At 43.5% G+C, this 27,907-nt stretch overlaps 7 protein-coding genes across 7 annotated transcripts; 4 read left to right on the top strand and 3 right to left on the bottom strand.

Annotated features, from left to right (window-relative positions):
• Positions 1–3,513: 3,513 nt before the first annotated feature.
• On the bottom strand, positions 3,514–7,325 carry L203_103638 (uncharacterized protein; the record flags this gene model as incomplete). Its single annotated transcript, XM_066213031.1, has 5 exons — positions 3,514–3,727; positions 3,793–4,661; positions 4,783–6,312; positions 6,361–7,122; positions 7,170–7,325. The coding sequence occupies 5 exons, from the start codon at positions 7,323–7,325 to the stop codon at positions 3,514–3,516; spliced, it is 3,531 nt and encodes a 1,176-aa protein (XP_066069128.1).
• Positions 7,326–7,819: 494 nt separating this feature from the next.
• L203_103637 (uncharacterized protein) lies at positions 7,820–8,772 on the bottom strand (the record flags this gene model as incomplete). Its single annotated transcript, XM_066213030.1, has 7 exons — positions 7,820–7,868; positions 7,923–8,017; positions 8,068–8,164; positions 8,226–8,321; positions 8,375–8,482; positions 8,535–8,719; positions 8,770–8,772. 7 exons carry the CDS (start codon positions 8,770–8,772, stop codon positions 7,820–7,822), a joined length of 633 nt encoding a protein of 210 aa, XP_066069127.1.
• Positions 8,773–9,004: 232 nt separating this feature from the next.
• Positions 9,005–10,695, top strand: L203_103636 (uncharacterized protein; the record flags this gene model as incomplete). Its single annotated transcript, XM_066213029.1, has 11 exons — positions 9,005–9,060; positions 9,115–9,200; positions 9,253–9,312; positions 9,365–9,736; positions 9,784–9,858; positions 9,919–10,028; positions 10,086–10,171; positions 10,217–10,268; positions 10,321–10,420; positions 10,472–10,605; positions 10,657–10,695. 11 exons carry the CDS (start codon positions 9,005–9,007, stop codon positions 10,693–10,695), a joined length of 1,170 nt encoding a protein of 389 aa, XP_066069126.1.
• Positions 10,696–10,793: 98 nt separating this feature from the next.
• L203_103635 (uncharacterized protein) lies at positions 10,794–15,874 on the bottom strand (the record flags this gene model as incomplete). Its single annotated transcript, XM_066213028.1, has 24 exons — positions 10,794–10,944; positions 10,992–11,081; positions 11,133–11,342; positions 11,390–11,532; positions 11,580–11,813; positions 11,863–11,906; positions 11,957–12,071; positions 12,129–12,274; positions 12,330–12,342; positions 12,393–12,466; positions 12,518–12,632; positions 12,685–12,768; positions 12,816–13,064; positions 13,117–13,468; positions 13,517–13,843; positions 13,895–13,958; positions 14,013–14,070; positions 14,120–14,237; positions 14,286–14,576; positions 14,622–14,827; positions 14,873–14,967; positions 15,024–15,065; positions 15,118–15,629; positions 15,681–15,874. The coding sequence occupies 24 exons, from the start codon at positions 15,872–15,874 to the stop codon at positions 10,794–10,796; spliced, it is 3,927 nt and encodes a 1,308-aa protein (XP_066069125.1).
• Positions 15,875–16,111: 237 nt separating this feature from the next.
• On the top strand, positions 16,112–21,758 carry L203_103634 (uncharacterized protein; the record flags this gene model as incomplete). The annotated part of the gene is made up of 22 exons (XM_066213027.1): positions 16,112–16,282; positions 16,339–16,560; positions 16,613–16,725; positions 16,775–16,844; positions 16,894–17,039; positions 17,091–17,188; positions 17,242–17,324; positions 17,385–17,579; positions 17,641–17,867; positions 17,915–18,105; positions 18,153–18,246; positions 18,304–18,619; positions 18,681–19,064; positions 19,113–19,644; positions 19,694–19,806; positions 19,855–20,028; positions 20,076–20,312; positions 20,364–20,642; positions 20,704–20,820; positions 20,878–21,091; positions 21,178–21,592; positions 21,650–21,758. 22 exons carry the CDS (start codon positions 16,112–16,114, stop codon positions 21,756–21,758), a joined length of 4,500 nt encoding a protein of 1,499 aa, XP_066069124.1.
• Positions 21,759–22,142: 384 nt separating this feature from the next.
• L203_103633 (uncharacterized protein) lies at positions 22,143–25,318 on the top strand (the record flags this gene model as incomplete). Its single annotated transcript, XM_066213026.1, has 10 exons — positions 22,143–23,252; positions 23,303–23,442; positions 23,492–23,609; positions 23,664–23,834; positions 23,887–23,943; positions 23,993–24,163; positions 24,209–24,410; positions 24,460–24,786; positions 24,835–24,956; positions 25,007–25,318. The coding sequence occupies 10 exons, from the start codon at positions 22,143–22,145 to the stop codon at positions 25,316–25,318; spliced, it is 2,730 nt and encodes a 909-aa protein (XP_066069123.1).
• Positions 25,319–26,904: 1,586 nt separating this feature from the next.
• Positions 26,905–27,522, top strand: L203_103631 (uncharacterized protein; the record flags this gene model as incomplete). Its single annotated transcript, XM_066213025.1, has 5 exons — positions 26,905–27,022; positions 27,134–27,157; positions 27,206–27,233; positions 27,406–27,421; positions 27,475–27,522. The coding sequence occupies 5 exons, from the start codon at positions 26,905–26,907 to the stop codon at positions 27,520–27,522; spliced, it is 234 nt and encodes a 77-aa protein (XP_066069122.1).
• Between the last annotated feature and the right edge of the window lie 385 nt (positions 27,523–27,907).

The raw sequence follows: 27,907 nt of genomic DNA, 5'->3' as shown, positions 1-27,907 counted from the left end.
AAAGGTAGGGGCTGGGTTGGAAAAAAAAAAATCAGTCTTGTTCAAACCACGGTCAAAGTAGATTTACCTCGTCCGTAAAGTACAGTGAGCTCACGCAGCTTACAACGACAACTCTTGTACGGTTTTTGTCCTGTTTTATCTGGAGTTACCCTGCGATCTGGTATCTGCCTGGGGAAAGGTCGAAAAAGCACGCAGACAACGGCTTTTTTCTGCCTCTTATAATACCTTCTCGCGAGAAAAGGCTTAGAGTGGATGGATGACAAGCGGCGGACAGACAAGATGGACTCTGAATGGATAGAGTCCAGAAATGATCTGGGATGAGAAAAGAAGAAAAAAAAACCAAAATGGTGGGAAACCAAACTTGCAGCCGTTTAGAATTGAACATATTACGTACACATCTATTGGCCACATTGATAGTCATGCGAATTCACCGAATTTCTATCTACTCGCCACAGAGAAAGGGCTATTCAGACTTGACTTTGAATTGTATGGATTATATTCTTCTCTATTAATCGCTATCCACTATACTTTATACCATCAAGTTATACACAACAGGTCTTTCAACATTTGGCTACAGTCTATTACCAACCATACACACTCTCGACTGCTACATCTGCTCAGACATTATCTCTATCCTCTCGTCGACGGTTTCTGGCTGAATCTCGTCCATACTATCAGAATGAGTCCCAATAGCTAACCAAGTATTGCTGCTTTGTTTCTGAGATGCTAGAGCATCGGCTGGGAGCATCTTTGATAGCCACGATGGGATCAAGATGAATGGCTCCAACGTTGAAATCCCAGAAATGTCCTCAATTCGTTACAGGCTTGATTACTGTAGCAGGGTGCATTACCACTCACAGAATAGGACTGATAGGTTCTCTGGGTCAGCACCTCGGCCAATAAGCTCAACCCTTTAGCCATAACGTTTGTATATGTCTCGACGTCGGCTTTGGCAGGGGACCTGATGTCTTTTGTATGGCATGGCTTTTTTCACTTCAAAGCAAAGTAGTGAAGATCTGAGATTGGATCAGTTACTTTCAAGCTATCAGTGGCTGCCCCCCGTCATGCTTGACCGGTTCAATGTGAACAGGCTTGATTTGTAAAACAACAGGATACCCTCAGTCTCTGAGCTCATCTCAGTTTGTGTCGGCAAAAGTGACTTGACGCCAGTCCCAAGATTAGACCAAGCCCAAACAGGTCTCATGGCAGTTGTCGAGGCAATGAGAGAAATCTTTGTTCTTGTCATGCGAGAGAAATAACCATACTTGACGCCCAAAGTTTAGGCTATGAAGGAGCTGGCTCCGATTTCATTCAACATCTCCTCCCAGGCCACGGTATAATTCTTTCTTTTCATGAACGACACAACCATCTTCCAGTCCCGCAGTTGATAAGAGAAGAGATACTAGGCTTTTAGGAGCTACAATGATATAATTGCCTCGTATCATGTATTTTGCTTTCGCTTCATTTGCATAAGCTACCCATAAGTTATCAACGCCTGCTTAGAGTGTCCAACATTTTGGCATGCTTCTGCCAATATTTCAATAGAATATTCATAGACATTTTGATTGACTCAAAGGCTTCGGGGCGGACATTGACTTTTCTCCGCGACTGGTATGATTTCAACTATTCTCAGTTAATCAAGTGAATTAAAGATAGAATAGTTATCGCTATTCAAAGTATACAATCAAGCCAATTTAAAAGATACAGAGTGCTACCACATCAGTCGTCTGTGTTGGTGAGTTTGGTGGGTGACTCGAGGAAACATGTCCTAGGGGCAGAGTTGACGAAAAGAAAAGCTCTGAAAAATGGACGATTGACAAAAATCAGTTTGATTTCGGTGCACAATGGAAGTGAATCTCAAGGCTACTCGTTAAGTTTGCAAGATGTTGAATAATGGAAAACTAGCTCTTGCCCGCGTGAGATTGAGGGAGGTTGAGCAGATTTGAGGCGCACAAGTTTGTCAAACACCGGCCAGAACACTGGGCAGACTCTAGCAACAAGAATGACTACACGAGAGTCTGCAAGTAGCAGGAGATAGCCAAAAAAAGCTGACTCATACTTGTAACACACAGGATAGCGGAAGATGATGCCTGGAATCCTTGCAGGCCGGCTTCGTGATGGGTATCGGGGCCGTCAATATCATGAACAACGCTGAGTGAAGGGACTGCAGAAAACGCCTACAATCAAATCAAATCAATGAGCAATTATCGCTATGGTATCAACCACAAGAGCTTGCAATACTGCTGTTTGTCATTCTAGCGCTAAAGTTCCACTAGTCAGGATAGCATGATGAGGGTTCACCATTTGGCTGGATAATATTGAGCAACAATGGGTGAATGGCCAGTAAGCTCGCTTCAGATCAGGCATATATGGCAGCATACAAGGAATAACGTCACGAGACTAAGGCGTCTCTTGATGTAGATGGTCTTGCAAACCTCAAGTCGGACGAATTTGAGCGTTTCTACCAGGATGATGGGATTGCCGCTCTGTATATGCCTTCGCATTTATCTCACCCTCTGTAGTCTTTGATGTTAACCGTCTCAATCCCTGAAAAAGATATATTTCAACCGGGTTGAGATATTCATCCGAGTTTACATCATTCATGTCGCAGAACTGTAGATGTCGTCGGCTTTTGCAGAGGCATCCTAAGACTCATCTACAGAGCGCAATCTTGGTGGTGCATGTCGAGGCTCAGGGTTTATTCCTTTTAGCCCAGACGTTGCAACACCATATCTCATTCCGGCGCTGAAAACGTCAAAACTTCCTGCAGCTGACCCCAAAGTCTGCTAACTAAAGACTCCGTATTACATGACCAAATTGAAGAACGAAATAAAGTATGCCATAAGGCTAATAACTTGATATCATACTAGCTTCCCTACAACTATTAGGAGTGCGCTCAATCAGTTGTACAAAGGTACTGAAATGATGATTGGAGCGGCCAATTTGACACTTGTAAACGCGATGAAGATTGAGGAGGTTAACGAGCTGGTGACATGGTGTCAGGAAAAGTCAAGAGACAACTACATGGAGAGTCATCGACCATTTCAAGGGGATATATATACTGGTCCGAAGAACTGTGAAACAGCCCATCGATCAGATAAGCCTTTAAAACCGTTTTAGAAGTCAATGTCACGCAGAAAAAAAAGACGTTGTAGAATCTGTGGGAACTTCGGCCACAATATTCGTACATGCCATGCACAAAATGAAGCTCATGGACCAAGATATCATATCCAGCTATATGTAGTTGATAAGGTGTTTGCCACACCTACGATGAAAAATGCGGTCATGATATTTGATGAAGCATTGCTTGAGGTTCAGCTTTCGTACATAAAATACGTTACCCTTTGTAACAAGGCAAGATTATTCTTTTAAGTGCGCATGAAACCAAAAACGTAGGCCACGATGACAATCAAAAGACGCTACATGCTGCATAACCTGGAACAGAGCACCATAGGAGTATATTAGAGAGGGAGATTGATGTTGTCAAGATGTTGTAATGCAAGCTACAGAACGTCATGTAGACGCTTCCTCGTCGACCTTTGCCAGTGCCTTCTCGAGCTTTTGTTTCGGTGTGATCAGTGGCGTCCCCTCCATCTCAATCTTCTCGCCCAGTCCCTCGACGTCTTCTTGTGAAAGATCGATACCGCGCACGAGGTATGCAACAGCACTGTATGCCCCAGGGAAGTCAATCGCCTCGTCGTCCAGTGTAGCCATCCTGCCTTCCAGACTAGTCATCACAAGTAAGCATTCGCCTTACGCTTACAACAGCCGGCAACCGTATGCACCACTCACCTCTGTCGCAAGACATCTACCGTCACGCTTTGCTGATCTAATGCCATCCTCCAGCCCTTGGCGACAATCTGTGCCTCCTTCGTCTTGGATATTCGGAAGATGTCTGATACTAATCGCTCCGCCAGCAGCGGCCGCCGACTCTCCGGTAGCGACACAAAGTACTCCACAATGTCCACCGGATTTCGTGATCCACCCTGGTCCTTCTCGCCCCATAACTCCTTCATGTCCACATCGATCTTCGCCTTTGCTCTCTCTTCCGATAATTCCTCTATCTCCTCCTCTCCACCTGACTCACCGTCTCCTTCCACTTCCACTTCCACCTCCACCTCCGCCTCCATCTCACCCTCTCCCTCTCTCTCGTCTCCCGGTATCGGCTTCGTACGAGGCGCCAGGTTCAGCCTCTTCCGCTGTGCCCCAGGTTCACCTCCATCCCCTCCCGCCGCCTCAGCCTCATGTGCATCATTCAGAGCACTGAACATGTTGGCAGAAGACGGCTGGCGCGAGATCGGGGGCGTCGTCATACCCGCAGTATTCCCCTTCCCCTTTCGGCTCGCAAACACACTGCTAGGTCCGAAAGAAGGCGCATTCCCACTAGCACTCATGTTCTTGCCCATCCCAGAAAAGTCAGTCGGCCGGCTCAGAGTGCGAGCACCCGACTGGACCGCCTGCCATTCCCCAGGCTGAAGCCCCCCATCGCGCCTGTCTCTCCCCGCACGAGACCCGCCCCGTGAGATAGACTCCTTCGCCACCACAGCAGCAGCAGCAGCACTCTTCTCCTGAGCATTCTGCTTGTGGATCTCTGCAATCGTCATCACACCCGCCTGCTGCTTTCTCGACCTCCAGCCTTCTTTCCGGAGATCAATCACATCCTGCACCGAACCATCAGCATACCATCCATACATACATGTATGCATGCTTGCACGCTTGCTTGCTTGCCTGCTTGCTCGCTCGCTCGCATGCATGCATCTCACCCCCATCGGGCACACTTACCATGATCATAAACTTGATACGCGAAGACAGACTCTCCAGCTTCAGGATCTCGTCCAGTCGAATATACGCCTTGTTCAGGTTGTCAGACGCCACCCGGTCGTACGCAGGGCCCACAGTCGCCAAGAGCTTGCACGCAGACTCAATGTCCTCCTCATCCGGGTCAAGGACGTTACTGAGCAGCTTGATCAGACACTCCGAGATGACACGGCTCGACAGGATCTCTCGCTTGAACAGCTCTCCTATCAGCTGCACAAGACCGAGTCCCCGTCGCTTCGCCTTCTGCGCCGCATAGTACTCATCGCTCATCAGGTCCGCCTCTTTGTCTCCGCTCTCTTTCGCCTTCTCCTGCTTCTCGCCGTCCTCCTTCTGCTTCGCAGCAGCAGCCACCGCTGTGTCCTCACGCGCCTTCCAGCCGTTCTCAAAGTCCATCTGGCATCGACCGAGCAGGTACTTCCTGAACAGCGTCCGCCCAGACACAGGCTTCTCCCCGATGATCTCCGTCACCTCCGGATCCAGCTCATCGTGCAGCAGCCTACACAGCTTCGCATACATCGACGACCAGTGGGCCTCGTCCGTCGCCTTCTCGAAGATCTGCTTGATGACGAGCTTGAGCGTGAGACCGTTCGTCTCGTTCCTCGACTTGTTTGCCCACTCCAGGATTTGGAGAGAGATCTGGTCGAACTTCTCCTCAGTCAGCTTGTTGAGCAGCGCCTTGACCTTTCGCTCAATGTAGCCTGGCGTGCCCTCGGCATCCCCGCCGAGTCGAGTCCGTGTCCAGGCATTCTCGGAGATAGGGATAGAGGCAGCCGCAGGTGTCTGACTCGGAGGAGCTCGTTTCGATCCCCGTTGACTACCTCTTCCACTCCGGGAATTTGAAAGACTCATGGGCGGCAATCCAGCCATGGAAGGAAATCCTTGGCTTGATGGGCGACCAGAAAGACTTGCACGATAACGCTGTTCACTAGTAGTGTTGCGCAGCGATACAGGCATTGAGCCAAACTGCCCTGTTCCGAAAGAACCCATAGAAGCTCTTGTCATACCTCCGATACCGGCACCTGTCGAAATGGATCCAGCACGACTGGGAGGGCCCATAGATGAGCGTCCTCCACGAGGACCTCGACTGCCAAATCCACTTGAACCTTCAGCGTCAAGACCAATTTCTTCAAGATTAGGCAGATCCTCTGGCTTTTCTTTACAAATATTCATGAATTGCATTAGGAACTCGCGATCGTATCGAAATTTGGAAGGTTGGGCAGAAATATTGAGCTCGACGTTAGGGGATTTCAATAACCCGGGGTAAGTGATAGAGCGAATGTCTATGATTGGCTTGGCGGAGGTTAGGGCAGAGGTAGATGGCTCGACAATAAAAGTAGATAATTCTGTTTCCAATTTGGGAGAAGCTGGGACATCTTTCAAGCCATTAACTGCATGAGCGGGTTTAGTTGGAATGCTGAAATTCACAGAAGGGACATCGATGTCACACTGCGCTAATTCGTCCTCGCTTGATTTTTTCTCGGCTTCGGATATCGACTGGAGGTAATGTAAGCATCATTCAAAATGTACAAAGAAAAAATGCACCATTTCGATAACATTCTCGCCGTTTTGCTCAGCTTTTTCTCTTCCTGGTTGTTCCTCGTCCTGTATAGGCTTTTGTTGTCCATCATCCTCTGCCTTTTTCCGAAGCCTTTCTAGCCTTTCTCGTTCTGCTCTCTCCTCCTGCTCCTTCAGCTTTTTCCTTTCGGCTTCCTCTTTTAATCTAAGCTCCTTCTCTTCAGGTTTTTCAATTTTGACAACAACGGGTAATGAAAATACTGGCTTCTTGGGTTGTTCAGATTTAGCCTTAACAGTCGTGAGCGTACTAGGTGTTACAGGGGTTGGAGTTGAAACATGTGAGCTGGCAGTAGAAGATGGCGCCTTTTTTGTTTCCCCTAAATCAATTATTGTACCATCAGGCTTCTTGATAGCAATCGCTGCTGAACGCCTTGGAGCGAGGGTGACAGGGTTGAAAGTTGCGCTTCCTCCAGACAAGTGGTTAAATGACGGAGCAGTGATATTGATCGGCCGGACTGGAGATTTAGGAACCGGTCCGGACGAGGTGTTGGAAGGTGTGGCCTGATGATTACTGGATAGAGGTCGAAAAGAGGGAGGACTGTCATTGGTTGCGACAGTCGCATTACGAGGAAGGGTTTGCCCAGGTTGGAACGGGGCAGGCGAGGATTGTGGAGGCGACATAGGTCTAACGTTGAAATTCCCAGCATATTGGCCTTGCGGATGATGCTGAGGAGCCCATTGTTGTGGAGGCATTCCAAAGCTTTGCTGATCATAAACGTTGTAAGTTGGCTTTTTCAAAAACATTAGTATTGGAAACGGCCACAGCACTTGCTTACATAGTATCCTTGTTGAGGATATCCCATCATAGAATATTGGGCAGGTCCGTGAGGTACCATGCCATACGGTGGCATACCAGGCTGGGGCATGGCAGGACGAGCCACAGTTTGAAGACCAGCGCCATTGGGCCGTATTGGGGTCGTTTGAGGTGCCATGGTGGTTTTTAGCATTGGACGCCAAGAAACTGAATTTCTCGGGTTTTGGTAGCCAATTTTCAATCAAAAGGAAAAGATAAACAAAATATAAAAGTGTCAAAAAAAAGAAGACGAGAACGATACAAGCCAAAGAAATATCTGCCAGGAACGAAAAGCGGATATAGGGGCATTCCCCGTCATCCGCCAAAATTATTACGTAAGGGCATCTGGCATTGAGTCAGGACGGCTAACAGAGTAGAATTCACGCACTACTGTGTTGCCGCTGCATATTCCGGACAAGAGTATTGAACACAATGTTTTAGGCTTCAAAAGCCACAGGAGACTTTAAAGATGGTTTCAAGCTTTTGCTCATTGCCGATGTTCGACTATGGTTTATGCAATTTGCTGAATTGAGAATTTGTCACACTTTAGTAACCGCCAAGCTTGATCGTAATGTTATACATGCCGTTGATCTACTTATTCCATTATTCAATCTACATTTCTTTCGGTACTTCCTAGTCCATCCTTGCTCTGAGCGTTCTGGTGATTACTTTGTCTTGAGTTCTGAGGCATAGTGTCAATATGTACGTCCTTCCAAGCATCTCAATCATAACCTACATGATATTGACCACTGCTCCCCATCCACTTAGCGCGTCTCTATCCACAGCATTCAACAATGTTTGGGAGATGGTTTCAAATAAGTCTTCAGGTTCCTGACAGTGCTTGTTAGATCGAGGTCAACACATAGCAGGACACTACATACAAGATCGGGCTCCCACAATCCTTCCGCGACACCATAAAGCTTATCACATGCTGTGCCAGCAACAGCAAAGTCTTTGGGGGTGGTGATACAGCCGATACTATGAAATGTGTTAGTTTTAACTCAATCAAGACTCAAGAGAAGAGGATCTTGCGACGAACGTATCCATGGTGGAGATATAAGGCTTTGGGTTCGGGTCCATTGGTGTTGGGGAAGAAATACCAGCAACTATTGGTTCAAGGAAGAAGGGGCCGAATCTTGGAGAAAATGAGTGTTTACCATGGCTCCCAGTTCAAGCGGTGTTACATACCTCTTCTCATACAAGGTACTTGAGAGGAGATGAGTGAAAGTTTTGGGTGTAATCTCTCTTTCCTCCTTCATTCGGTACATGTTCACTCTAAATCGCATGTGTTCTCGTCTATGCGGTCAATGAGCTTCTCCAGCTTTGAGTTACTATTGAGATACCCTACAATGTGTACACGTCGGTAGCAAGACCGGAAAGGCCGTAGTAGAGTTTGTCGTTGATTGCAGACACTTTGTTAAAATTTGCTGCTATTCCAACCTGTTGATTTCCCAAACGCAAATCAGAAGCGATAGCAACACAATCTTTGCCAATCATGGCTACAACGGAGCCACCGTTAAGTTCCATAATAGACTGATGTACGATAATTAGCGATATCTTGCAGCTTTGTAGGGCCTACATACCATTTTAGGCAAAATTGATTGGTTTAACGACTTATACAAGATTCTCAGTATTGATGAGACAAATATTGAATTACCTTAACTCGTAGATGTAGCACAACGCAAGCGCGTCCCGGATGCCACATCAGCAAAACACCGAAATATTACGTAAGGTTAATGATCAGCCAGCTACTTAACTATTAATTTCTTTCTAAACTTGTCAGAATGCTCAATTGTTAAGAGAGTTTTTCTTTCAACTATGACGAATGAAAAGATCGATCCACAAGCCGTTTTGCTTTCTTCTCTTCCTATACCGTGAGTTTTTGTTTGGGACCTTGACCCGAAACATTTGTCAAGCCCACATCTCAGACGCAATCTACGGACCATTTTGCTTGATGCAAATTATAAGACAGTATCGGATGTTATGCAGCTTTCTACCGACGACTTGTCTGCTGGTATATTTCAGTTGTTTTCTTCAATGTAGAATAACTGAACAGCAACTAATAGAGCTTGCACTACCCAAGTCTCAGGTAACTGATTTACTACAGAAAATTGAGCAGTGGATGAGTGAGTATTGAACGACAGCTGTCTCATAATCACCTGTTTGACTATGGCAAAGCTAGTCTATCGTCAGACGAGACTCGGTTACCTCAAACATTTCAGGCGCAAGTCCAGTCTTCAACTGCGGCTGACCTTCTATCAACCAAACTTCTTCCTCGTTTTTCAACTCTATCTACCTCAATCGATGGACTCATTAATCAATTCGGCGTCATTCCATCAGAGGAAATTGCCTTTGGGAAGAGCAATGCCAAAAGATATATAGGCGCTGTTGTTCCAGGTATGACCATAGAATTATCTGGCCCCCCTGGGATAGGTAAAAGTGCTATCGTGATTGCTTTAGCGTTGAACTCTCGCTGTGGAGGAGGCTCAAAAGAAACTAAGTCTACTGGTCGGCAACAAAATTGGGATAGCGGAGAAGTTTTGATTATTGGTAAAGGTGTTCACCACAGTACAGCACTGATTGACCAAAACTTTCAGATACTGAAGGAGCCATAACTTCGGAAAGATTGCTGAAAGCTGCCGCAAATGTCATCAGAAATGAGAATTCAGAACGTATGATGATGTCCTTCTATCTTGAATGTTTTGTCGTTGTTTTTACTTATTTCAATTTAGTCTCTCCGCGGCAATTGCTGCGTGGTATACATGTCGCCCGCGCTCATGATCAAGTTCAGATGGTCTCATTGTTGAATTCCATTAGCGACTGGCTAGAAGATAATTCGAAAGTGAATAAATTCAAGCTTACTTTGTGCTTTTGTAATATCTGACAACGTTTTGCCTAGGTGAATTTAGTCATTTTCGATACTTTAAGCTATCACTTTAGACATCCTGGACTCGATATGGTCTCTAGACGCAGATTAATGGATCTGTAAGTGATCCCCTCTGGTGAAATATCTCATTTATTCAACACAAGAATAAGGTGTAAACAAGTTATTGGTAAAGCGGCCGCTGTTAATCATTGTGCTGTACGTCGATTGTTCTTTTGGAGTCGTCATAATCCTTATTATGAGCCCCCAGGTGGTTGTCTGTAACCAATTGGCCACCAAATTGTGGACAAACGATAACAAACCAGCAAACTTAGAAACGGGAGATCGCGCGCTACTAATGCCACAACTAGGTATATACAAGCGACAGTGAAGGTTGTATCTAATGTGATTATCTTCCTTAGGTGACTGGTGGACCACAGCCAAAACACTGCGACTCATTGCGTTCCGGGGAGATCCCGGCGACGAATTTCGTTACGTTTACGCTTCGATGTCAGGACCAAATAAAGATGAGCCATGGGCAGCTTTTGATATTGATGTAAGTTAATTCCAAAAATATTGAAAGAACAAGCTTTTAACATTTGTGCAGGCTGATGGATTACCGTGTGATGTGACCGAAATGATATAAAACCCAGAATATTTCAATGTAACAGTTGGCAATGCAACTTTAGCAATGAGCAGACAATGCATAACTTCTAATTCCACAATTTAGTTTGTTTACCTCTCTCAATATCCTGATGGTCTTGCAACACTAGTATCATATGCCCGAATTAGTCTTGCTTGATCTTGATTGTTCGTCTCAGTCTGAGAAAATGCAAATCCTCGCTGCCGACGCATGCGCTGAGTTGCTCGGACAGTTTTGATAGCCTTTTGAAATCTAAAAGCAATTAGCACAAGACCCATTGAAAATCGCTAAAGACATACTGCTCCTGTCGCGGTCTATAGTCGGAAAGGTTGAATTTCTGAATCTCTTGTACAATGTGATGAGATGCGGGATGATACGTTCTCCGGTAACTGATTATACTCTAGTAAGCAGCCTTGTACTATGCCATTATATAGACTCACTATTTCCATACATAGTCACGCAACAAACATATAATGGGAAATAAGAACAGGACGAAGTAAAACACTGGATCAGCCCACAGTCGCGGAACGATACCAGTGTATTCCAGAGAAAAGTTTAGTAAAGGTGCAATAATGGCATACAAGGGCAGCGCAACCATGGTAAAGATGAATGAACCAGGGATAGCAGCTAACGTATATTTTGTCCAAACGCTAGGGAAAGAAATCAGTAAGCGCCACATCTCAATTGAACAGCCTACTCTGATATTAAAGCTGCTTTGCCCAAAACTGTTAATAGAATCGATAGATAGAGAGTAGTCCCCCAAACCCAAAGGCCGGAATTCTTTCCATCCGTAGCCAACAGGTCATTGTTGAAGACAAATACGGAGAAAGCAAAAAGAAGCTGGATCGTTTGTCAGTTTTAATGCAATTTGGTACTTCTTGACTTACAACACTATGATAAAGTGCGTTACCAATCCAGTAGAAGAATTTCACAGGCGTGAAGAACGCATTCTGTTGGCCAAGGTGATAGAGCTGAGGGTAGCGATCAAGCATTCGAGCAGAGACAAACTGATCGAATATGCCAATGACCAGTGGAGGCAGGATGGTGAAGATAACGTTATAGTAGGACATTGACCACCCTTCAAAAGCAATTTGACCAGAAAAATCATTGAACCACGAATACTGTGAATTGTGTCAATGATATGCTTTTAGAGATTATTCATCAGCCTACCCAGAAAAGCGTGAGGGCGAAGGTAATATTTTTATAGAAAGAATCTGAGAAAGTTCAGAGCCGGCCAGATCATAATATTTGAAGGTTGCCTTACAGAGAATGAGTTTCGTCAATCTTTGATAACTCCAGGAACCATGTACGAGTAAGAGTTTTCTTAAAAACCTGAACTGTGAGATAGCGACATCTGCTGAGCGCGCAGCTTGAAGACCCTTAGATTTGCAATATATTCAATATCACCCTTAAGCAAATTCACTGAAATAACTCACCTCAACCCCAGAAATGCCTACACCAACATGGGCTGCTTGTATCATGCTGACGTCGTTGGCGCCATCGCCGATGGCAAGTAAAGGGGCATCAGTACTTTTTTTGACCAGCTTGACTACAAGCGCCTTTTGTAAAGGAGACACCCGGCCTAAAAGATTGTCATGAGTTTTTTTGGAGAAATGATCCTATAGCACTCAACATACAACAGATAACAGCCTTTCATTTAATGTTAATGATGATAAATGTGGTATAATTGAGTAACTTACTTTGCACATGACAGCTAGCTCAAGGAAGATATCTGCGCATTCTTTTTCCAGAGCATATGTCAAGCTTTTTCCATCTTCAAAATGATCATTTAATTTGTTTCTACAGTCCAGGGTTACAAACATACCTATAATTAAAGCTAACTCCTCCATGTCGCCACCCATACGCTGATTCTTGATAGCAAACAGTCGTCTATTCAATAGCTCTTGTGTTTCGACAGCAGTGTCAGCATTGATTATTACCTACGCAGGTGGATGAGCCAAAGCCTTATGCCTAGAAAGCCAGCCGACGAACAAGATTCATAGATTCCGAGATCAATCGGCATGAAAGACCAATGTTAATGGCTGTCTCTTGTCTGTCACCTGTTAAAATCCAGATCTACCTCGCTGTTAGTTGTAATTTGAAGGGTCCAATAACGAGTTTACTTTGATTCCTGCCTGTTGCAATGTGTGAATGGCATCCGGCACCCCATCTTGCAATTTATCCTCAATTGCAGTGGCACCCAATAATCGCAAGTTTTGTTCAATAGCTTCTGCTACTCTGTCAAGAGCTTCTGCTCGACCAGAGAGTTGCGATGCCGCGTTATCATACATTGTGGACCACTGAGCATATTCTTGCTCTGAAATTTCTCTATATGCTAAGCAAAGTGTTCTGAGACCTTCCGTAGCATAGTCCTATAATCAAGTAAGCTTTGCAGTCAAATCAGTCGAGAACGAGGATACCGACCTCCAAATGGACTAAAGTAGGTTCAGCAAATTCTTGCTTTGGCGCAAGCCTTTCGAAAATCACAGTATCTGCCCCTTTAGTGTAAACTTTAATCCTACCATCTGGTCCGCGAACGACAGTTGACATCCTCTTTCTAGAAGAGTTAAATTCGCACACATTTAAAATTTCCCATTCTTCGCTTTGACCGTTAACCTCAACAAAAACTGATTGTGGTTTGCGAGTGCGGAAGCGATAGTTTAGCATCTCAGCTCCCGCTACAAGGGCGGCCTCATCCGGGCTGGATGCTTGGTACACCATCTTTCCATCTTTTCGCTCCGGGATAACGGTATGACAAATAGCCAGCTGTGAAAGGCTGATAATAGGTGAGCTGGAGGAGGGTGCATCGATAATACAAACTCACAACTCTCTTATCGTAGCACCTTCATTTGTATCACCTGATGCTCTCTGTTTCAACACCTCGAAGGTCTTTTGGCCTTGTTCTCGTTTTGCATCATCTACTGTCTGCGCATACATTGTTCCTGAAATTGTACATTCTTTAAACTCCATCTCATTTTGAGTGAGGGTTCCAGTTTTGTCAGAGAAAATATACGCGATTTGTCCAAGCTCTTCGACCAACGAAGAGGTTCGACATAAGGCAGGTGTGTCCGTAGGGGCATGATACATATCTAAATCAGAGTTGATGAGGGAAGCTTGCTGGAACTTCACAACTTCCATAGTCATTATAAGCCTAACGGATTTTCAGCTTGGTTTGACTCTCATCACATAGCTGTAAACGTACGAGATAGGAATAAGATTGTTGTATAAGATAATAAAAGTCAGAATATCTTCGACAAATTGCCGGGCTGAGAAGATATCAGCCGCCATCAGAATACGGTCCTGATGTAGCGTAGAATTACCTTTATTTCGGCTTTCGTTTCCCAATCGAAGATACCACGAGTTTTTGTCCCATACCCACTGTACATAATTATTAGCATATTTATTCTTTGCGAGTAAGCAAACTTACGCTTCTGATGCTGCTACCGATCGTGGAAACCAAGGACAAAATAATAAGCAGACAGAAAAGATACAAAATCTGCTTGTTGACCTGCCGTTCGACTGCAGTACGTTTCATCGGTGCCTCACTATAAGGTATGAGCCGCGAGAATCTCTTCAGCAAGGGATGATCATACGTTGCGTTCCTCATTAACTTTGTCTCATGTCCCGCGTTAACGACAATTCCATAAACCCATTCTGTATTTCTCAATTGTGCTCCTCTCAACAACATTTGATTAGGCCCTACTGGGATTTTTGTAGAAGAGGCCCCAAGGTGTGACGATGAAAGGTGAAACGTGCCATCATAAGTGTATAGAGAAGAGTTGGGTGCTTCTGATGCAAGATGGCCTCGTAACATGGCAACAGACTGAGCGTTAGTCAAGGATGATGTCGACGGATGAGCTTGTTTGATTTTCAGATTGGTTTCACTGCAAACAATATCAGTAGGTAACACTATGGCTGACAAGACCTACCCATCCAGGTTTGCAGTCTCCACATAACACAGTCCTTCAGGTTCACTACTACTAATCAACACCATATCGGCCGGGATAAAGTTGTTGCCTTCCAATCTGACAATGTCTCCAACCCTTAATCTTCGCCAAGGTCGAATTTGAAATTGTTGATTGACCAGGACTTGGGAAGTGTTGTTGTTCAGGGAGCGATCAGAAGCATGTCGTTTCTAATAGTAATGAGCACAGCCTTTGACGCAAAACACGAAACTAACGAAATCTTCTTTGATTTCCTTGAAAGCACTCGCAATCAGCACCACACCAAGTGGGACGATGGTCGTCCAGCGACCAGTGGGGGATACATTTGGTACTTGTTGTATGCATGCTACATTATCATAAGTATCGTGCAACACGAATTTATCTTACCTGTGAAAAGGAAAAATAGATTTGCAGAGCGTGAAAATTCGGCTATCATGATATTAATATATCATCGAACCTATATATAATCGAAAGGCCTCACCATATAGAAATTTTGGTAAGAATGTTAGAGGGCCATATTTTCCCGTCGTCACTACATTATTCTCAAAACCCTTCACTCTGTTTCCTTCAGGATCATTCAAGGTAATGTCTCTTGTTATGCCCTCGAATTTACTTTTTCTTCTCAGCATTTGATTCAACCCCAATGTCCAGTCTATATCCGTAAGATGATCGTCTCTGAATTTTTGCCATCTGCTTCTACGAGGAGGACCCCCCGAAACTGTGGCTCCAGGACCGGCAAAAGCGTACGCGGATGGACTTTCATCGTCCCCAAAAGGATCTTCTCCGTATGCTCTTGCTTCAGAAAGTTGACCACCATTCCTCGCTGGTCCTGAGAATCCTGCAGGGATAGCACCAGAGGCTGCCAACGGCATTCTCGATTCAACAAATGACGGATCAGAATGTCTAAAACTAGTGCTGGCATTCACATTGGAGGTTGATTGGGGAGCAAGGTAACCAAAATGTCCCACCGGGTGTGCACCATATTCTTCATCGCTGGTCATTTGAATCAGCCGTTATTTACAGGCCAAACCGAATTCTACTCACTCGTCAAAAAATGGGTCCATGGTAGTACTTGCTGAGCTTGGCTTGCTCTGCTTATATAAACTGCCTACTTGCGGGCTGAAAAGATTTGGACTTGAAACATCTTGAAACAAATCTTGATGAGCTGTGGCGGAATGCAGAGGCAGGTCTGAACTCAGTAAGTCATCAAAAGAATTCCGTTGTTGCTGTTTGGCCATTTTTGACTCTTTGAAAATGTTATTCAGCGTTGATTTTGAAAATAGCAGGCAACACAAAGACGACAGAACAACACCTCCACTTGGAATTAACACATCATCTACGTAGGTTTCCCACGGTGATCGCTTATTTACATTTGATAAACAGACGCGTATAGGGCGCGTTGTATAACAGTATATGAACGCGAAGTTTTTGTATTTAAACTTGTCAAGTCAATCTTTCTGCTTCTTACTCGCGAAATGTCTGACAGCGAGTCCGACGATTTCCAAATTGCTGATGATAGCGGCTCTGATGACTACATCCAGCCAGCAAAGGAGAAGAAAACTGCTCCAGTAAAGAGAGCCCCTGTCAAAAAGTCTCCAGCCAAGAAAGTCCCTACAAAGAAGACTTCAACTGAGAAGACAGCAAAGGTATGATTTAATTGAACTAAAACTCGCTCAATATATCCTCACCATTTGATTCATAGGCGCCTGTAGCAAAGAACACTTCAACCGCAAAGAAACCTAATAAAGTACCTCTTGCAACAAAAAATCACCTTAACGATTCCTTTTCAGATGTTGCTTCCGACGACTTTGACTCTTCTCCACCAAAAAAGAAAAGCAAATTGAACGAGGATGATGATGATCTTGGAGAGCCAAGTTCTAAAGCTCCAGCAACTAACAAAAATGCAAGTGAAGTGTATCAAAAAGTAAGTAACCTAAGCATCTGTGTTTATCTCTGTGATACCCATAAACCTATAGCTTTCGCAACGAGAACATGTATTGAAGCGGCCTGACACTTATATCGGCTCCGTTGAATCCATAACTCAGCCAATGTGGGTTTTGGCTCCAGAAACAAAGACAATGGTATATAGGTAAGTCGGAACTATGCTCATAATGTTCTCTTCTGATATATTGTGATAGAAGCATTACCTTTGTACCCGGATTTCTGAAGATATTTGACGAAATCCTAGTCAATGCTGCTGACAACAAAGTCTGTGTGGGATCGGACTTTACAAGGCACAGCTAACAGCATTTGGCAGATCAACGATCCGACCATGGACTCGATCAAAGTTCATATTGATCGTGAAAAGAGCACAATATCAGTGTATAATAACGGCAAAGGTATTCCTGTGGAGATGCATACTAAGGAAAATGTCATGATTCCAGAGTTGATATTTGGTCATCTGTAAGTTGAGTCTTGCTTGGGGAACAGATTATGATGTTAATATTATTGAAGGCTTGCTGGAAGTAACTTTAATGATGATCAGAAGAAACTGACCGGAGGTCGAAATGGCTATGGCGCTAAATTAGCAAATATCTATTCACACGAGTTCAGTAAGTGATCTTATTCCACCTTGAATACTGATCAACCAATGATTATTTGCTAGTCATTGAGACGGCTGATAAGATCAATGGCAAGAAATACAAACAAGTTTTCTCTAATAACATGAGCAAGAAAGCTGCCCCAAAGGTAAATTTTCGTTTGGTTTCTCAGATTGTTACAACTACGGAAATTTATAACTTTCATCAGATTACAGACAATAAGAAAGGAGAAGAATGGACCAAAATTACGTTCACCCCCGATTTGGGAAGGTTCGGCATGGACGGCATTGACGATGACATCAATGCTCTTTTAATGAAACGAGTATACGATATGGCTGGGACTGTTAAAGACATGAAGGTGTTTCTTAATGATGAACGTGTCAAGGTCAAAGGTTTTAAGCAGGTAGGCTTCCTTACGACTCTATTACCATCATTGAATAAAGCTTACTGACATGTAATCTTAGTATGTTGAGATGTATCTCAATGCTTCTGTCGTAGCGGCAACTGAAGCCTCCAATGGTGCTGCGGTGACTAAACCTCCTCTTATTTACGAAGTTGCTGGAAAGCGATGGGAGGTTGCATTTGCTCTTTCGGACGGCGAATTTAAACAAGTGTCTTTTGCCAACTCTATTGCTACAACAAAAGGTGGTACGCATGTTGATATGATTGCTACACAACTTGCCAATAAGCTGTGAGTCGTAACATTTGACTTCATTCTTTGCTGACATTCTGTAATAGTATGGACCAAATTAAGAAGAAAAATAAGGCTGCACCTGTAAAACCATTTCAGATCAAGAACCATATGTGGATATTTGTAAATGCCCTTATCGAAAACCCCGCTTTTGATTCTCAAACTAAGGAATGTTTAACTCTTAAATCATCTGCTTTTGGCAGTAAATGCGAGTTATCAGAAGATTTCGTCAAAAAAGGTACGATTCTCTGGTCACAAATAACCAGTCTGACTAGTGTCTTGAAGTTGCCAAGACCGGTATCATTGACAACGTTCTCAATTGGGCCAAGTTTAAACAAGATCAGATTTTGAAGAAAACCGATGGCGCAAAGCGATCTCGGTAAGTACACTATGGTTATTGAAATGATTGTGCATGGGACTCTAATCTCCACGAAAGAATATCTGGCATTGTCAAACTTGAAGATGCAAATAATGCTGGTGGTCGAAATTCCAAGAACTGTACTCTTATTCTAACTGAAGGTGACTCAGCAAAAGCTCTCGCTGTATCTGGTCTTGCAGTAGTCGGCCGAGACGAATATGGCGTTTTTCCCTTGCGGGGCAAGCTCTTAAACGTTCGCGAAGCTGGTCACGATCAAATCGTCAAGAACGTCGAGATTCAACACATCAAACAGATCTTAGGCCTTAAACATAATCAAGATTATACAAGCGTGGATAGCTTGCGTTACGGCCACTTGATGATTATGACCGATCAGGTGAATTACTACCGCTGAGTCAAGATAATAACTGGAGGTAATCACTTAATGCTTTTAATAGGATCATGATGGTTCACATATCAAGGGACTTATCATCAATTTTCTAGATCATTTTTATCCCTCTCTGCTCCGCATTCCAAACTTTTTAGTCGAATTTATCACTCCCATCGTGAAAGTTTGGAAGGGGAAACATGAAATCAGCTTTTACACGATGCCACAGTATGAAGAATGGAAGACACTGAACAACAATGGCCGAGGATGGGAATCAAAGTACTATAAAGGTCTGGGTACGAGTACCTCTGCCGATGCCAAGAAGTACTTTAGCGATCTTGACAAGCATCGATTGGCTTTTGAGACTATGCGAGCAGAGGACAGACAACTGATTGATATGGCATTCAATAAAAAAAAAGCAGATGACCGTAAAGAATGGTTGAGGCAGTTCAAGGTATGGCATACCGACGTAACTAGTGTGTAGGCTTATCAAGAACATCAGCCCGGAACTTTCTTAGATCACGATGTTCAATCACTTCCCATTTCCGACTTTGTCAATAAGGAGCTGATCCTTTTTTCTATGGCCGACAACATACGATCTATCCCCTCAGTCGCCGATGGTCTCAAGCCTGGCCAGCGTAAAGTTTTATATGGGTGCTTCAAACGAAATCTTACAAAAGAAATCAAAGTTGCTCAGCTTGTCGGCTATGTTTCTGAGAAGACTGCATATCACCACGGCGAGGCCAGTTTGACCTCGACAATCGTTGGTCTTGCTCAGAATTTTGTGGGTAGCAACAATATCAACCTTTTAGAACCCAATGGCCAATTTGGTACCCGTCTCGCTGGTGGTAAAGACGCCGCTAGTCCTCGTTATATCTTCACTAACCTGCCGAGAATGACTCGTGCAATTTTTCACCCAGCAGATGATGGTTTGCTCAACTATCTTGTTGAAGATGGTACGGGTATTGAGCCCGAATATTTTGTGCCCACAGTCCCTTTGCTGCTTATAAATGGCGCGGATGGCATTGGCACTGGTAAATCTCTCTTCGTTTCTATTTAGAAATCCAACGCTAACTAATTTAGGTTGGAGTTCGGCGATTCCCAATTTCAATCCTATCGACATTGTAGAAAATTTGAGAAGGTTGATGAACGACCAAGAAGTCATTAAGATGACTCCATGGTTCAGAGGCTTTAAGGTAAGCGTTAGTATTCCCATCCATCAGGCGCTGATGGCTTCCTAATAGGGTTCAATTGAGCGTCTTGACGGCGACAAATACAAAGTTAGCGGAGCCATCGAAAAAATCAATGATACAACCCTAGAAATTACCGAGCTACCTATTCGTAGGTGGACTCAGGATTTCAAGGAAACTCTCGAAGAAATGACTGTTGGATCTGAAAAAACTCCTGCAACTGTCAAGGTTTGTCAACTGTTCGTTGACTATAACAATACTGAATGATTTGTAAGGATTACGAAGAACATCATACCGACACCACAGTCCATTTCAAGGTTCATATGACTGAAAAGAACATCGCAGACGCAGAAAAAGAAGGATTTGAAAAACGATTCAAACTGACGACTACTATCAGTACCAGTAACATGGTATGTTTTGATCTCAACGGTAAGATTAAGAAATACTCTAGCGCCGAGGAAATTCTGGAGGAGTTCTATCATAAACGCTTGGAATTTTATGGCCTTCGGAAGGTTAGTTCTTGTTATTTTGTGAGCCGATCTGTATGCTAAGGAATTTGTCAGCAATATCTTGCCGATGAATTGAACAAACAATATGAAAGGCTGTCTAATCAAGCGCGTTTCGTCAATATGATCATCGCCAAGGAACTAGTCGTTTCCAATAAGCGCAAATTTGATATCGTGAAAGAATTGCGTAACCTGAAATTTCGCCCCTTTCCTAAGAAGGAGAAGATTAAGGACGCTGGTGAAGAGGAGCCTGCCGACAGTGATGAAGATGAAGGTCTTGTAAGCGACTATGACTACCTTTTAGGCATGGCCATATGGAGTTTAACTTCCGAAAAAGTACGAGAATATTGTGACAGCGATAGTTCCATATCACAGCTAATTTTGATTCATCATGCAGGTGGAGAAGCTTCTTGCAGAGAAAGATGCGAAAGAGCAGGAATTAGTTGAGCTACTAAAACTCAAAACTAAGGATATCTGGAATCACGACCTTGAACAATTCTTGGCAGAATGGGAGGTAGGTTTTTGTGGAGTCTACATCTAGGTTTTGAGACTGATTTGCTTCACCGAGCAGCTTCTTCTGGAACAGGATGTGACTGCTGCAAAGACTTCAAAACCCAAAACCAAATCTGCTCTCAAGGCTGCTCAGAAGAGAAAGAAGCACGCAGCCGGCGAAGACTCAGGTGATGATTCTGATGACTTCAAGCCAGCAAAGGCAGCTTCAAAGGTTAGGGCGAAGCCTTTGACAAAACTCAAAGAACCCGTTGTCAAGGTTGAAGCTCATGAGCGTAAGTAAGAAGCGTTGCCAGTGTGGCTATCATCCGTCTATAATAATGTTTAAGCATACAAACACCTGACTTTTTAATTTGTATAGTACACATGGTTCAGATGAAAAAACCAATACTATCCGCTTTTGAAAAAGAACCATCAAAGCCCGACTTGACTGCGCTGAAAAACCATACGGAAGCCAAACCTTCCAAAGTAAAAGCACAGAACACTGGCAACAGGACGCTCGATGAATTCGTTAGCACAAGTTCAAAGTCTAAAACTATATTGGCCACCAGAGAATTAGATGTATTGGATGCTTCAGGCGCCGAAAGCGTTATCGTTAAAGCAAAGGCCAAATCAAAGCTAGCGCCCAAGAAACGCTACGTTGAAGCTTCAGATAATGAGTCGGACGACGATGGAACTCGTATGAAAGACAAGGTCAAAACCATTACTAAGAAAGCCGCGCCTGGGAGAAAGACCAAAAAGCTTTATGATTCAGAAGATGAATTTGATAATCGCTCGTGAGTCAACTTTGGGAGGTTTTAATAGTAACTTTCTAATATGTGAGCCATGTTCAGGACATCAGACAGTTTCATAGCAAGTCCATCACCAAAGGCGACATCTCGTGTTGGAAGAGGGGCAGCTAAGAAAGCGGTCAATTATGTAGATTTGGATTTATCAGATTAATGGGCAGATTCGTGAGGGATGACAATATTTGTGCTATTATTGTAAGTTATAGAGAGTTGGTAGGATACCCTGTACTAGTTTGTTTTCTTCATTGAAATGCTTTGAATATGGCCCATCCGAGAACCATTTGGCTTGATTGCTGAATATAGATGCATCCGGTATTAGATACAATCATTGTATTATTGCCCATTTACTTTACCTTAAATACGGAAGAAAAAGACAAAAAACATGTTATGTAAGATATATGGGTTCTGGGGCCCCGCATCTTGACATCACGAAGATGAGTAATAACAAAATGCATAACTCTTCTCAATAGTTGAATATCATGATGGAAATATCAATTTCACAAAATCATCTTTGATAATTGCTATACAATTAGCAAACATGTCTTCTAGCTTTCCCAAGAAGACGTATGGACGCCGTGCTACAGTGCACAAGGAGAAAAGGAAAGGGGAAACCATCACAGCAGAAGAAAGCAGTCAAGGCGAGAATACGGTTCAAGATAAAAGATTAAAAGAGGAAAAGAGCAGCAGCAGCAAAAACGGCTTGCTTAGAGAACGACGTGAACTAATACGTGAGAAGGGAAATGCTGAAGAAGCAACAACCCGAGACTGGATTAAGAACCCATCGTCTTCCCCAGTGTCCTTAACCTCTACAAGTAGGAGCCTTTCACCATCTCCTTCCAGGAAGATGTCAAATTCAAATGCAACCGAACCACCTGGATGCTCTCAAAGTAGGAAGAGAACAGCTACATGGCCAAATTCAAACCAAGATAATACATCAAATGTTCAAATAGAGCCACCCTCCTCACCATCAGCACTTTCATCGGTCATAAGCATGCATGATGCTAAACCAATCGCAGCTGTTCAATCACATGAACCTTTGATTGAATCATTGGAATCTTGTCTGAATAACTCCGATGCTCCTGACGTGTCCTTACTCTCAAACATTTCTCGAAAGAGGACACTCTCACAATCCTCTACCAATGGACAAGACAGTCAAAGAGAGGGCAGTATTGACTCTCACCCCCTTCACAAATTTGGAGGCTCTAGAAGGATGCTTACAAAGACACAAAGCCTTGGTTTAAATGCACCATCAACACCAACAAGACATCTTTTAGGTGGAGATATGCCACATGAAAGTCCTTCTGGCTCTGGTACATCCTCTTTAACACCATCTCGCACGTTCAGAAGAATGAAATCCTTGCCTGAGTCTCCTCGAAAATCAACTCCAAAATGCAGTACTGATTCAGACCAGCCAATTCAGACAGTGAGACCACCAGGATCGGGCGGGAAGGCAAAGCGAACATACGGCAAAGTTCGGACAATGTTGGTTGAATTACCTGGAGGAATTAGTCAAAAGTCGACAACGTTGATTGGGGAGAATGAGAACGAGAAGTCCCAGCCGCAAGCCAGTTATGCAGAATTGAGACAAAAATACGAGATTGACAATACTGTCAATCTCGTCAAAAGTAATTCTGCTAGCCTCATGACTGTGAGGAACGATTTCTCTGTTCATGTTTCAACTAAACAATTGCTTCGTAGGATCTTTTACAAGCCAAAGCTCCAGAAACTGTTTCCGATATGAGGTCAAGGGGAGAAAATCGAAGATTTGTTGACGAATTGAGCTATCTCTTGGAAGGAATCGCCGATTTAAATTCCAGTGCGTCTTTTCGAAGGTCAAGGTAGATGAGAATTCCCTTCCCTTAGAGGAAATACTGATACATTGGATAGTGCTATTGACATGCTTCAGAATATGCTGGATGAAACTTGGATCAATAAGATGAAAGGTTGTGGTCAGGTTGGTAGAACTTGGGAATGCCTTATAGGGGCATCGATGGATGGTGATGATGTAAGTATCTGCGACCAGTTTTGTATCACCATGACTGATTGAATTATTCTTCAGATCATGGAAGGCGCTTGCTTGCTTTTCCTTGTAATACTTCTACAATCCGGCTCAGGGCTAGAGCATGTTCTACATAGTGATCCTGAAAGAAGCAGATCATTGATCTTGAGGCTTGTCAATATTCAGGATGGCCCTCTAGATCCCTTGTACAAACTTAAACCAGCAAGCAATGCAAGTAAACCTTTAATAAAGCTGAAGCTCCTTAACTAAATCTCTCTCGTAGGTGCTTAAATTAAGGAAATTAAGTCAAAACATAAGATTGAATCGGGCTGCCACCAAAGTAAGCGATACAGAATGTCGCGAAATTGTTATGAGCTGATTGATATTAGCTTACCACTCGCCGGTTGTCCGCTATGGTCATTGTATCAATATGTAAGATGATGCCCTTGGCGTTTGAGGAGCGTGCTATTGCCACTAAAATGCTTCTCGAAACAATAAAGAGCCTGGGAAGAGAAGTGAGCCTTGTCAGAGATAGGTTTGATTGGTATGAAAAAGGTTTAGTGAGTTACGGGCATCTTGCTGATCTGTAGTTCATTGTGTCATAGGACCTTCAAACTAGCGAACACGCAATTGATTTTGAACACATCAACCTATGTTTACAAATAATCTCATTTATTATTTCTTCTTTACCTGAACAGTCTGAAGAGTTTCAAATAAGCCATAAGAGTCCGGTTCAAGATATTCTTGATATAGCTATAGCCGGATGTAGTGCTGTCTCAGCGACTCCTCAAGCAGGAGTTTTTGACTGTGAGTAATCATATTTATATACAAGCTTCGACTTACTTAAACACTACAGTGTCCCAGCTTGCAAAACGAGCAATACAATTTTTGGCTCATTTGGCAACGATTTCCCCTGTTTGTGCTTCGATGATCATTAGATCCGAGGGAGGGACAACATGCTTGGCAAGAGTGATGTTGCAACGAAAGCTTTTTGTTAACAGAAGACAAAGCGCAGACTCTATGATCGGCAGTATAGGAACGGGAATTGATGAGAAAATAGCAACCGCGGAATCCAGCGACTTGGACGATATCTTTGAAGAGGAGCTTCTCTGCTTTGTCTTAGCTTTAATGACCACTGCCGTTTTGGCTGAAAAAGATGCTGCTAGGTTAGTTGGTTCTGTCAGTAAGTCCTCATCATCCACTTTTATCTAATTTGTATAACGGAGAGCAGAAATTCAGGAAGACTGCATCGCTAGACGCCCTTGTTTGCGGCGATGCCGATGTGCATCTGCCGAGTTTCTAGGTCACCACCTGTCAAAGCTCTACAGTCGGTATACAGTTCATGCCGAGGACGTAAGTTCCTAATAGCAATGACGCTCAGATTGACTGATCTCTTTCCAAAGCCATTGTCATCTATTCTCCGCACCAATCTAGCTTTGTTACTTTCCAACCTCCTTGGAGAAACCACTTTGATAGATGATAGCATCATTGACTCATTACCAGGTGAATTGCGAGAAGACAAGTTAAAGGGCCTTATGCGCTCAGTACGAGAGCTCTATACTCTTCAATCAATGCTGCAAGATACATTCAAAAGACTTTTGCCCCAAGGACTGGTGACAGATGGTGATCAATCAATGAGCGAGGCTGGCGATGAAAAGGAAGAATCAACTGTTATCTCCAGTGCCATACAAAACATTGAGGGCCTTCTCGCGTAGAACTTCTTGTAGCTTATAATCGACTCTTATTAACGTGACCAAGTTGTTCAATAGTCAAAAAGTCATATATTATAAACTCAGTTGTAACATCTTTAAGGAACAAAAACATTGAAAAATATAAGCGTATATCACCAGTGAAATCAATCCTGATCTGCAAGTTCTTTTTCTAAGGCTGCTAACTCTTCAGCACTCACAATCCAATCCTCGTCAATCTACAGCAAAAAAAAAAATACTTGTTAGAAAGTAATATATATCGCGCACCAGTGAACACACCTCCAGGTTTGTTTGTATAGGTTTGCGAGATTTGCCATGGACAACAATCTGTTGATCTGGGTCAAGCCATTGAGTATTATCCATCACCGCCGGTAAAGCACCACCTGCGCGCGCAAGCTTCTATTACCGTACGCATATGTCTTGAGCCAAGTAAAATCACAGACTGTGTAACTTACATCGGCTTGCTCGTTCCCTTCAATCCCACTATGTGCCGGGACATACTTGAACTTAATTTTACTAGCTGGTCCTCGTCGGCGCAAAAGTGCTAAAAGATGCTTGATTAAATCAGTGTTGATGACCGTCTCGTTTTTGCCGTTTTTGAAATCATTTTTCATCCACTTCTGCAACCACAGTGTCATAGCTGGTGCAAGAGGATGTCATTATGCGGAAGAGCATCGATGAAGGGAAAAGCTTACACGAAATGGTGTACTGTGAGTCACAACGTATTTCAAGAGGCAAGTCAGGATATGGGCACCTTTCAATAGCTCGGATGACAGCCTGATAACAAAATTTAGTTGGAGAAAAGGATTGGTATATACATACTTACCAGCAATTCTCCCCTATTATTCGTTTGGGATTCGCCGGGAACACGCTCTGCCCAGTTTCTTATCACATAAATGTGCCGCACCAATCAAACATTTCGCTTACTGATTGAATGCTTCTCCGACATTACCCCACCATACACCCGCCCCAGCTCTCGAACCAACTTGGCCATTACCTCTAGCTGATCCATCTGTATACACAATCAGATGATGCGGCAAAGTCTCTGTGAACAAATATCCTTTTCTTGCAATCGCTTGCAAATGATGAGGCAAAGATTCGATAACAGACCTTGTAGGTGGTGATGAAGCATGGAAATGGGCATCTCTAAACTCCTTTAGAGTGGATTTCATCGATCCTGGTTGCTGAGAGAAACTATTTGGGGGCAGGCTGACGGTATAAGCCGCAATAAAGTCTACAGCTTCTTGCCTTGTGTTAAACTTTTTGTATCTCGATCTAAATTTTCATGTCAAGCTCGCAAACAAGCCACAGAGACGACATTCTGACCCTGGATATTTCCTTACTTGATCTTCAGCGTCTTGCCAAGTATTATAAATGCCTGGCACTTTACCCACCGCCACAGCATAGTAGCTCAATTTGGGTGCCCTGGTGTTTTGGTCAGGATCGTACTCAGCCATACAACTCACATTACAGAGAAGCTTTGCGTGATGTACTTTGGCACAATCGCTGGATGCCTCCTGGTAATGATATGGAGAGAGGGTATCTTTTTCAACAGCTCAAGGTATAATGTTGTGGGACGTGTATTTGGTAGAATGAATGTCAATATATCTCTTGCGTCGTTGAATGTAATAGAGAAAGAAGATGAACACCTCTGGTGGAGGCGACAGATATCTGCCCAGATTTGCTTCCGTCAACAATTACATAATCTCGGTGAATTGATAATACACTCGTGCCTGAAATTGGCAAATAAAATGACTCTGATGACCAGATTAGTGTTATTTTTTTTATTTTTTTATTTAAAAAGCTGAATTTATTTGGCAGAAGTTTGGAATATATCTATTAGCCGTAAGTTGAGAATTTGAAGCTTGTGTTGGGAAGCTCAGATGTTTGTAGGTTTTATCTGCAAGCTGGGTACTCTAGGGTGTGTACAGCGCCCATTCAGGCAATGATTTCTCGACTCTCTAATGGAATTGCTTCGAGAGTGTATCTGTCGTGCAGAACCTCTTAGAAACTGTAACTTATAGCAGTCGAGCCAGTAGAAGGAGCTATCCAGTTTGCTCAAGGCGTTCTTCCAAACGGTAGAAACATTGTAGAGACTCAGCAGCTACGGTGAGTGCCATCATTTCTGTCTATACAGACAATACCACCTACAATTCACCAAGCTATCACTGCGATTACCCAAGACAGTCATGCTTGGTGTACGATTTTAGCGAGGCGTAGTGATAAGGGCGATTATCTTGCTAAGCTTCTTTTCAACTGCTTCCTGTAAACTTGACCAGAGAATGGCATGGTATACAGATTGTCATTTATGCAGGGATATACGTATTAACATCGGACACATTTGTGGCTAGAATTAAAAGGATAACATCGTTTTTGACCAGCTATATTTAGCCTTGATGTTCTATAAAATGAAGCCCACAGTCAAGTAGCAGCATAAACTCTGGCCTTAGTCAACCTAATCTCAATGCAGAGCTGAACTAAAAACTTTTGTATTACCAATGTAACATTTGTGCAAGGAGCAGGTTGAGATATATAATGACTTTGTATAAACTGCAGAACAAGTAGGTAATTATTATGGATCTTTAAATCAATGTA

This window comes from Cryptococcus depauperatus, chromosome 4 (genome assembly GCF_001720195.1).
Source record: "Cryptococcus depauperatus CBS 7841 chromosome 4, complete sequence".
NCBI classification, from domain to species: Eukaryota; Fungi; Basidiomycota; class Tremellomycetes; order Tremellales; family Cryptococcaceae; genus Cryptococcus; species Cryptococcus depauperatus.
Note: the sequence above shows the minus strand (reverse complement) of the source record. Positions and strands in the feature narration are given on the sequence as shown.